This window comes from Prosopis cineraria, unplaced genomic scaffold, assembly GCF_029017545.1.
Source record: "Prosopis cineraria cultivar Desert tree isolate PC_DT_omini unplaced genomic scaffold, ASM2901754v1 PC1742, whole genome shotgun sequence".
NCBI lineage: Eukaryota > Viridiplantae > Streptophyta > Magnoliopsida > Fabales > Fabaceae > Prosopis > Prosopis cineraria.
The window spans coordinates 1-10,472 of NW_026557067.1; the positions used below are offsets into that span (position 1 = coordinate 1).

Consider the following 10,472-nt stretch of genomic DNA (forward strand, 5'->3'; position numbering starts at 1 on the left):
AAAATTTACTAAATTTTAAAATAAGGTTAATGAGATTTAAATTTTTCTTAATTTTAATAAAATATGTTTAAAAAATAACTTATAAATAGAATTATAGAGAATATTACTTAATTAAATCTACTCCTTTAATAGTAAATAAAGATAATTTGTTAGAACTCAAAGCTAAGTTAGATGTAGGGAGGAAAAATGGACTTAGCGATCGAGCTGGTTTTTTAGATTTAAAACATAGAATTGAAATTGAAAATTATCCTGAATTCTAGCTCATCAGCTTAAAAATAATGACCCTAATGGATTAAAAAAATTATGCTGATTTTTAATCAATTTATTATTAAATTTTATAATTTTATGATATTTTAGAAACTTTTGGCCTTGTTTTATTTTTTTTTGGCCTGGCTGATTTGACCATAATTTTTTGCTCTACTTAGATGACAACGGTGTGTATATAATTTGAGGCAGGTAAATTGTTTGGCTTTAAAAAATATACAATAAGAGAGAGATAAAACATCTTAATTTTTAATGAAGGTGACCTTTTTTTGGCCAACTATCCATGACATTATTTCGTTTCAATTTATAAAAAAAGAAACATTATTTAATATTTTATATTTTAATAATTTAGAGAATCTATACATCAAAATCTACATATCGGAAAGTAGTCTTCGCAAAATCTTTTACAAGTAGCGCGAGCAGTATTTATCAGCCATCAACTGCTGCCTCGCCAGTTGAAAAAAAAATTATTCCCTTCATTTTAAATTATAAAATATTTTTAAATAAAATTTTATATATTAATAAATTTCATAAATACACTTAACAATCTTATCTTTTTAAATAAAAATATAAACTTTTTAAAATATCCATCATTTAATATATTAAAAAAAAAAAATGATAGAAATTAATTATATGGAGAAAAAAGCGGAATATTAAAATTTATGCATTTAATAAAATATTAATCTATTCAAACTATCTTATATTTTGAGATAAGAAAATTTTTTTTAAAAATATCTTATAATTTAAAACGGAGGGAGTACTTCTTTCACGAATATAATAATATTCACAAGCGATGTCGTAACTCGATTAGTACGTCTTGGTATGTCAACATAGTTTGAGAAGTTAGAATAGACACTGACTAATCCAAAAGCCACTTTTGTTATTTACTATAATTATATATTTATTTTAAATTATTTTCTTTGCATTTTTACTATTTTTATACCTAAAATGTTAAACTCAAATTAACATATCTCAGTCAAAGAGCTTTATCATATTGGTGTCTATACCATGCATTACACCAAAAGAAATCTACTTTATATAGAATTCGTATGATAAAATAGCTTTGCTATTTATTTTCAAACAAATTAAATCCATGCAATTATATATATATATATAATATCTCTATCTCTCTCTCTCAAAAAATGTCTAGACATGCATGATTATTATAATTGCAAAGAGAGTGGGAAATCAATGACAATGTCAATTAATGACTTTTGATGAGTTCTATATACATATATTGATGAATTCATATATAGTATTCTCTAAGTAAAAAAATATAAATATTTTTTGAAAAAATTAGATGTTAAAAAATGTAAGATATTTTTAATTTTGAATTGTAATCATTGCTTTTTTAAATGCTCCTATTAATAATGACTGTATATTTATTATAAGATATTTAATAGAGGTAAATATGAAAAGATAGGATTAGTTTAAAAGTATGTAACTACTTTATTGAGGGTGAAATTCAGTTAAAAATGTCTTATATTTTTAAATGGAGAGACAAATGGAGGGAGCATATGTGTGTCATGTGGGGGAAATAATTTATTAGATCTGTAATATATAGATATATAATGTATATAAATTACTAATATAAAATAAAGAATAAAGTTAGGTGTATTATTTTTAAAAAGTTCTTATTGATCATGCTTGACTTCACCATGTAAGAAACAGTGAGAAAAGAGGTCCCCTTCTGCACCCAAAAAAAAAGGGTGAGAAAAGAGGGATAAGGATGACGACAAAAATAAGAAGATTCGTAAGAACAAATGAAATTATAAAAAGGTGGGAAAGGTTGAGAGATACAAGAAGAGTGAAGAGAGAGAAGCTATCAGTAATGGCAGACTGGCAGAGAAGATGGAGAGCTCGTCTCTTAAGTCTGAGTCTTCTGTTACTGTTTTGCATTAACCTCACAACAAGACCTTCCACGGCTGCCGCCACAGATGATCAGAAAGAAACACGAATATCAGTGAAAGTGGGTGTCATTCTTGATCTCACTTCAGAACTTGGTCTCTTGGCTCACAACAGCATCACCCTTGCCGTTGAAGATACAGCAACCAAGATCGACCTTATAGTCTGCAATATTTCTCAGAACGACGTCGTCACTGCGGCAGAACAAGGTAACAGCACAGCACTACCACTCCAATCTCCATGTTCTGAAATTTATTTCCCCCCTCTGAAGTTTTTCTATAGGTTTTTTGTTTGGTAACAATCATTAACTAGAACTGACAAAATTAGTATGGGTGTGGAGTTGTTTAAAAAATGAGTTACCCCCCATTCAAAAATATAAGATATTTTTGAGGAGTTGAATGTTAAAAATATAAAGTATTTTTAATCATTTAAGATGTAATCATTATCTTTTTTCAAAAATATCTTATTAATAGTGATTTTATATTTATCATAGGATATTTGATAGGAATAAATATAAAAAGATAGTTAATTTAAAGTAGGTAACTATTATTGGGGGTGAGATTGATTTAATTAAAAATGTGTTACATTTTTTAACGTAGGGAGTATATTATTGTGACATATAAATAATGGAATTTTTTAAATTTTTGTATCATGTATAAAAGGATAATATTGATATTAACATGTTGTGTTGTAAATATGATGCCATACATATAATAAAGCTCTAGAGTAAACAAAAAATATATATGAATTTTAATTCTAATTAAATAATTGTGAAATACATATTTTTTTAAAAAAAAATAATAATAACAACAGGCAGGCAGTCAGCCACACTCATACCCAAAGCTTGCTTTGGGTTGGGCTTGGAGGTTTTTAACCATCAGTTGAGCTTGAAGTCTGATGTAAAAAGTAATTGTCAGAACCTGACCTAGAATTATCCACATGTCCGGTCTAGGATTTTTGAAAGTCGGCTAAAAAGTGAACTGGTGCAAAACTACTCAGGATCGGTTTTTCTTATTCTTTTATTTGATATACCCCAAAATTATGTTATTTGTGTTTTTTATTGGTATTTTGGTTGATTTTTTAAGTGTTATACATATTTGATGATGTATTAGTTGTTTTGGTTAATTATAGAAACTTGCACTTGCTTGGTTGAACAGTTAATCTGGCATAACTGATGATTTCGATAATTTATATGGTTAAATGGTCAATGGGCCCTAAACTAAGCATCTACATGGAACCCTCACCTTATTTTTCATGCAATATTTTTTTAACATTTTAAAATGTTACAATATAGCCTTTGCTGTTAACAAATACTAATTTTAATCATTAATTAACAAAAAAATTACAGAAAAGAATCTAAAAAATACCAAAATTGATCAGTAATATTTCCTTAGTCTTATTTTGTAATTTTTGGGTCATTGTTTGTAATTTTTGAGTTTTTTATATAATTTGCAGGGCCAATTTTTGTAATTTTTTAGGTTCTTTTTTGTCTTTTTTGTCAACTAATTGTTAAAGTTAACTTTTGTTAGTGATAAGAAATAACATTTCATCATTTTTAAAAGTTGAAGAGAAAACATTATATTAAAAATAAATTTAAGGTCTCAAATGTTTTTGAACTTATAGGGATTGCCATTTGATCTTAACTTGTACTCCCTTTAAATCATGATATAAGACATCTTTTAAAAAACTTACCTAATTTAAAAAATAGGGCATTGGATAACTTTTATATTTGTTTTTCCTAATATAGCCCTACTCTTTTTGAAAAAAAATTATGTATTAAAATTTTAATTACTATTATCAAGGCTCTTATATAGGGCATTTAATAAGGGTATAAATGAAAGATGTAAACATTTTTAAGAATTTGAGGTTTCAATTAACATTGTTTATAAATTGTGAATTAATTAACTATGACTTATATTGTGGTCTAGATGGAGTAATTGATAATACTCTCTTTGGACCACAATATTAAGCATTTTCTATAAGCTATACTTGATTCAAAATATAAAACATTAGATAATTCTTATAAATTTTTTAACTACACTCTTTATTATTTATTATTCTTTTTTTAAAAAAAATGGTCAATTGAAATTTCAATTGTCATTGTTAATATTATACTTATATAGGTATTTAATAATGTTACAATTGAAAAGATGAACAATTTTTTTTTAAAAAAAAATCAAGGTTTTAAGTTTTAACTAATTTTTTAAAACAAACTGTAAAATACTTACCAATAACTTATATTGTAGAGATATATGATAATGGTATGAATAAACGTTATTTTTTTCATATGTATTATTGACAAAAATATTATTTTAATGTAATTAAAACTAGTCCGGCTACAATTCAGTGAAGCAATTTCCGACCGGTTCAATGTTCAACTTGGTCTTGACCATTGGCATAGGAATAAAGACAAATAAAGTCATCAAAATATGGAGGGAAAATAGGTCAACCATGTTCATAAAAAAATGGGGTAATTTAGTTTATAAGTCATGATTTTGTGGAGGTTGTAGTAATTCTTGCATTGTGGCCAGTATGTGGTATTGTATTTTATCATGTTTGTTATGATAGGAAAGGTAATTTAGTTCATTGCTGCCTTTATTTCTTTATTCAATTCTATTCTTATCCTTTCCAACAAAGATCCATTATTGTTTTTAAATGAAGAAAATTTATCACTGACAAAGATGAGTCAAATGTATTAATATCACTCGGGCATAAGATGACTGGCATGCCTTATCAATATTCAAATTATATGTGTTGTTGTAATTAGAAAAAAAAAATTCAAAACCATATATGATCAATTTAATTATAAAAATAGGGCGTATCATTTCATTTATTGATATGTTTTTTTTTTTTAATCTCCATTCATGTCTCCCGGTCTCTCCAAGTTAACCTAAAGTAGGTTTATAAACCTTGACATATAAACCTACTTCATGTTTAACTTGGAGAGATCAAGATGATATGACTTGGAGACAACCTTGACATATGCAAGCAGCTCTCGATCTGATACAGAAAGTGAAAGTGCAAGCCATCTTGGGGCCCCAAATTCAGAGCAAGCAAGGTTTATAGTGAAACTTGGTAAGAAACATAACGTGCCTGTTATTTGGTTTCCCATAACTGGTCCGTCTCTCTTGCCACCTCCATCGCCATCCTCCATCCACTCCCATCAAGGTCTTAATTGCTTTCAGTTCCATGCCATAGCTTCCATTATTAAAGCTCTTGGGTGGCAATCAATCGTCCCCATTTATGAACAGACTGAATATGGCAGTCACCTTATTCCATGCCTCACCAACGTCTTCAAAGAAATGGGCATACGAATGTTTAACGTCACTTCCATTCGTCCAATTATTTCATCAGATTTAGATGGAAAAATTAACAGAACTCTTTATCAAGAAAAAATTAACAGCACTCTTGACAAGTTAAACAACATGCGAACACATGTATTTCTTGTCCATATGAGCATGGATCTTGGGACAACATTTATTAGGTCTGCACAAAGAAAAGAGATGATGGGTGAAGGATACGCATGGATACTCACGCAAGAGCTATCTTCTTTGACAGAGCCTCTGGTTAAGGTTACGAGAACATTGATTCATAATGCAGGCCTACCTTCGGAATATTATACGAATTTTACGGATTCAATTCGTTTGAAGCGCTTCATGCAAGGTGCGTTGGGAGTGAAGCCAATGGATTCCAATAAATCAAAAGAGCGTAGGGAGAAAGAGAAGAATTTCAGGGAGAGGTTCAAAAGCACCCTAACTATCTATGGGTGGTGGGCTTATCACACAATCGAGGCATTGGCTAAGGCAGTACAGAAGACAAGCACAGACAAAGGCTCAAAACTTCGCGATAAAATTTTGGCTACTAACTTCAAAGGCTTGTCTGGGATCAATTTTAGTTTTAGAAAAGAACAGCTAGATCAATCGGTATTTGAAGTATACAATGTGATTGGAGACAGAGAAAGGATTATCGGAGCTTGGAGCCCTGAAACAGGACTTGTTCAAGATTACGGTAAAGTTGGTGATGAGACATCTGGTGAATACCGACTAAAGGATGCGCTGTGGCCGGGTGACACGATGGATAAGCCACCTAAGCTGAGAATTGGAGTCCCAAGAACAAATTCTTTTCCTGAATTAGTGAATGTAGGTAATTCAAGTAATACGACCAAGTTTGATGGCTTTGCTATTAATGTGTTCTTAAAAGCGGTCGATGTTTTGCCATTTCCGTTAAACAATTATGAGTTCGTTCCCCTGCCGAACGAAATCAGCAATGCTAACATGACCTACGATAATATTCTCTACAACCAAACGAAAATCGAGGCAAGTTTTCCTTCTTTTCGAGTTGTTTTACTCGCATCAATTTATCTTTTAGTTTCTATATATCATTGATGATCATTCCCCATGACTAATCAAGGGCATCCCAGGATATATATTATGATCTTTGTTTCTTTTGAGTGCATGATATATATTATATATTGTTTTTGTACGCATGGAAATATTGCATACAGGAGCTTGACGCTATAATCGGAGACATCACAATTGTAGCAAGTCGCACAAAATGTGTTGATTTCACGTTGCCGTACTTGGATTCAAGTGTAGCCATGCTGGTAAAGGTGAAGAATGTCGCCACAAGTAGGGGGATCCTCTTCAAACCTTTCCATTGGTCACTATGGTTAATTCTTGGTGGGATTTTTGTGGGTGCAACTATTATCATAATTGTATTAGAAAGAAACAAAACAAAGGAATTTCGCTTCAACCCCTTTCTTGTTTACAAGATCGGTGAGTTCTTGTGTTTCAATTTGTGCCACGTACTCTATCACACTTGATATATATCAATATGATCACAGATCTTACGCAATATGATCACAGATGTTATGGAGAGTTTTGCAAGCAACGCTGCGGGGTGGATGGTGATACTGACGTCATTCCTGTTCATCTTAGTATTGCAAGTTTACACAGCGAATTTAACTTCAATTTTAACAGAAGGAAAACTGAAAGAGCCTTCATTTAAGGACGAAAAAGAGATTATTAAGAGGAGCAATCTGAGGGTGGGATATCAGAGAGGGTCGTGGGTGAGAGAGCTTCTGATTGAGCAAATAGGATTCATGGAGTTTCAGTTAAAGGGTTTACGAAGCCGTGAAGAGTACAGTGAATCATTGTGGAAAGGAACCGAGAAAGGAGGAGTGGATGCTATTTTTGACGAAACTCCTTATCTCACGCTCTTCCTCTCCAAATATAAATCTCGTTTTATGATGACAGGATCAATCTACAAAACTGGTGGATTTGCCTTTGTAAGTAAACTCCCTCCTACTTATTATTAGACCAGTCATTAAATCGATTAAGGGATTAGTTCAATGGTTGAAATTATAATAGAAAACCAATTATGAACTAATCACATTTCATTGAACCAGTTAAAACGCTAATCTAATACTTGACCGGTTTAACTAGCTAAGTTGACCCGACTCTTATTATTATGCTCATCATCTTGTTTATCATTGGTTGGTCTATAAAACTTGAATGACATGCTATATTTATTGTATGGTCAGGCATTCCCGAAGAAATCGGGCTTGGTCTCGCATTTTTCGAATGCAATCTTAAATGTGACTCAAGATGTGGAGCCATTTCGTGTCCTGGTGGCCAAGAGCTTCTTGCCCACCTCCATTGAAGATTTGGAATTTCAAGACCAAGGTGATATAGAGACGACAAGTTTGAGCATAGCCAACTTTGGAGGGCTTTATCCTGTCCTAGTATCTGTTGCTGCTCTCTTATTGGGCCTTTCCATTCTGAATCCATCTGTGATTAAGTGGTTTCGTCGTGAGAAGCTGCTTTCAGTTTTAAGTTCGCTAAACAAAAAGAAGGAACACAATTAAATAAGATGGTATCCTTGTTTTCCAGATTTCTTACAGGACTTGAGGTCTTTGACCTCTAACTAGGTTCTTTGCTGTTTGCCTTTCAAATGTTAGATTTATTATATTAAGTACGTATAAGAATAATATACTCTACCAAAATAACTTAAGCCATTTGATTTGATATTTTTTAAATTTTATATATCATGGTCTATTTTCTAATTTTTTTTAGATATAGGACTTCTTTTTATATTCTAATATTTTTTCTATTATTTTTTTTCTTTCCTAAACTTTATATATTATGATTTATTTTTTAATCTTTTTTTAGGTGTGGGGACTTCTTTTTATACTCTACTATCAAGTTTCTGTAACTTGCCCTAAGATTCCCCGAAAAAAAAATGTTTTAAGTTCGCTAAGGCCTTTTCTTTTGTAAACTGCTAATAAAGCTTAATTATACTAGCAAGTAGTAGCTGCTTAAGAAACGCGTGTTATACGTACGTTACATGTGTATGTAAAGATCCTTACTATCCTTAACCCCAATAATTGAAAATTAAAATATAGCCAAGAGCCGAATCTTTTTTTCTTGGGCAAAGAAAATAATATTCTCCTTTTTGTTTTATTTATAAGTCATTTTTATTATGTTTAACTGAAATCAAGAAAAATCTTAAACTTAATTAACTCTCTATTAAAATTTAATAAGTTTCTATCTCTATTCCCTAGTAAGTATAGAAAGAGCTATATTTTAATAATTTTTCATAGCATCTAATAAAGACATAAAGATAAAAATGATAATAAAAAATAGTAAAATGCTTTATAAATAGAATTAAAATTAATCTTTTTCTTCTACCTTATAAACAGAACAAAAGCAGTACCATTAACTCAAAAACAAAACAAGCGTTTAACAGCCCAAGGCTAACAATAAGCATAAACAAAAAGGCCAAAAAAAACCAAAAGAAAAGCAACAAAATTACGATCCAGAATTCCTAGCTAAGAAGCAAGCAGTAGCCACGAGAGGAGCCAGATGGGAAGGGGGTTGTTCAACTCTTTCCTTCAGAAGGTACACAAGCAATCCAGTCTACAGCTGTACTAAAATAAGCCAAGAACCAAATCTGGTAAAAGATGTTTCGTCGATCTTGAACATGTTGGAATATTATTTATGAATTAGCATTAATTAATAAACCCAATAAATTAGTCTTTATGATCTTGTGTGGACCGTGATATGTGGACCACACAAGTGAGCCCAATGGGCAGAGGCCCAACCCACAACTCAGTAGCCGTCAGTTATTTCCTATCTCTTAACTGACTGAGTCAGAGATAATAGATAATATAATTATTTAATTATTTAATAAGGCGGTTATCGATCTGATCTATATAAGACGATTAGTCGGTAACCACAAAACACACGACTTATTTTCTTCTACTTTCATTACCTCTGAACTCTCTGAAGGCTCTGGGGACTAGAGGGTTGTGTACCTGCCTGCACTCGAGGTAATCGAGATTTCTCTAGCACTCATGGATTCTTCAGGTACGCATAAATTACTTTATTCTATCATATTATTATGATATATGTGAATTGAGATATACAGATTCTACATGTGGCATTAGAGCCTTGGTAACGACTTTTAAATTTATATATCTCAATTCCCTTTACGTATATTTTTTTTTGATATATTGAAAAGATTCATGCTCATGTTGATAAATTTCTTATGATCCATATTCTTCAGATTTGAATATGAGAACTTTATTTTTTAATCTTATTATATTTATTATAAAAAAAATCGCTGTGCCATCACCGGAAAAGCTCCAAGGACGTCGGACATGACTGCCGGCCAGCTGCTTCTGGTGTGTTGTCTCTCCATGGTTGTGGCGTCGTTCTCCCCTGCTCACGGTGCCGTCTCTTCTGGCTCACCGTGCACGGCATTTCTCTGGTTCTCCTGGTTCGCGCGTCGTCTGGACTGGTTACTGATAGGGACGGCGTCGTCTCTGATCTCTGATCTCTCTGGCTTTCGGCGACGGCATCTCCCTGTCTCTGATCTCTCTGGTTCACGGCAGCTCCCTGTTGAAAGGGAAGCAGAAACGGGTTTCAAACCGGATCCTAGGGATCCGATTCGTGTATGATGGGCCCAAAATTTTGTTTAGGCCCAGACCTGTTTAAAAAAAAAGGGAGACAGTTATACTTTTGGTGGGGCTGGTCCATTTCGTTTTTTTTTATATATGAAACTGGTACTGGGCCCAAATCGTATGGGCCCAGTATAGTGCAAAAAAAAAATTAGTTAATTGCGTTTTCAGTCTCAGTTTAAATTACCTTCTTGGCCCATAATTTATTAAATTTACAAATTAGCCTTATGATATTTTTAGAAATTACACTGCAGTCCCTTAACTTTCAGAATTACAATTTTAACCCAAATCTCTTCCAGAATTACTTATTTGCCCCTGATTACCTTTTAAAATTTCACTTAAG

The 10,472-nt window shown here is 31.8% G+C and overlaps 1 protein-coding gene across 1 annotated transcript; it reads left to right on the plus strand.

Moving 5' to 3' along the window:
* Positions 1–2,102: 2,102 nt before the first annotated feature.
* LOC129300773 (glutamate receptor 2.7-like) lies at positions 2,103–8,092 on the plus strand. Its single transcript, XM_054939364.1, has 5 exons — positions 2,103–2,378; positions 5,162–6,485; positions 6,674–6,944; positions 7,035–7,456; positions 7,712–8,092. The coding sequence occupies exons 2-5, from the start codon at positions 5,472–5,474 to the stop codon at positions 8,033–8,035; spliced, it is 2,031 nt and encodes a 676-aa protein (XP_054795339.1). The 5' UTR covers positions 2,103–2,378; positions 5,162–5,471; the 3' UTR covers positions 8,036–8,092.
* The last annotated feature ends 2,380 nt before the right edge of the window (positions 8,093–10,472 follow it).

What these genes read in the sequence shown, in the direction of transcription:
- LOC129300773 (XM_054939364.1), top strand. Translation starts at nt 5,472, where the DNA reads ATGGGCATACGAATGTTTAACGTCACTTCCATTCGTCCAATTATTTCA. An exon ending in ACAACCAAACGAAAATCGAG is followed by an intron (nt 6,486 to 6,673) that starts GCAAGTTTTCCT and finishes TATTGCATACAG; the next exon opens with GAGCTTGACGCTATAATCGG. An exon ending in AAACTGGTGGATTTGCCTTT is followed by an intron (nt 7,457 to 7,711) that starts GTAAGTAAACTC and finishes TTGTATGGTCAG; the next exon opens with GCATTCCCGAAGAAATCGGG.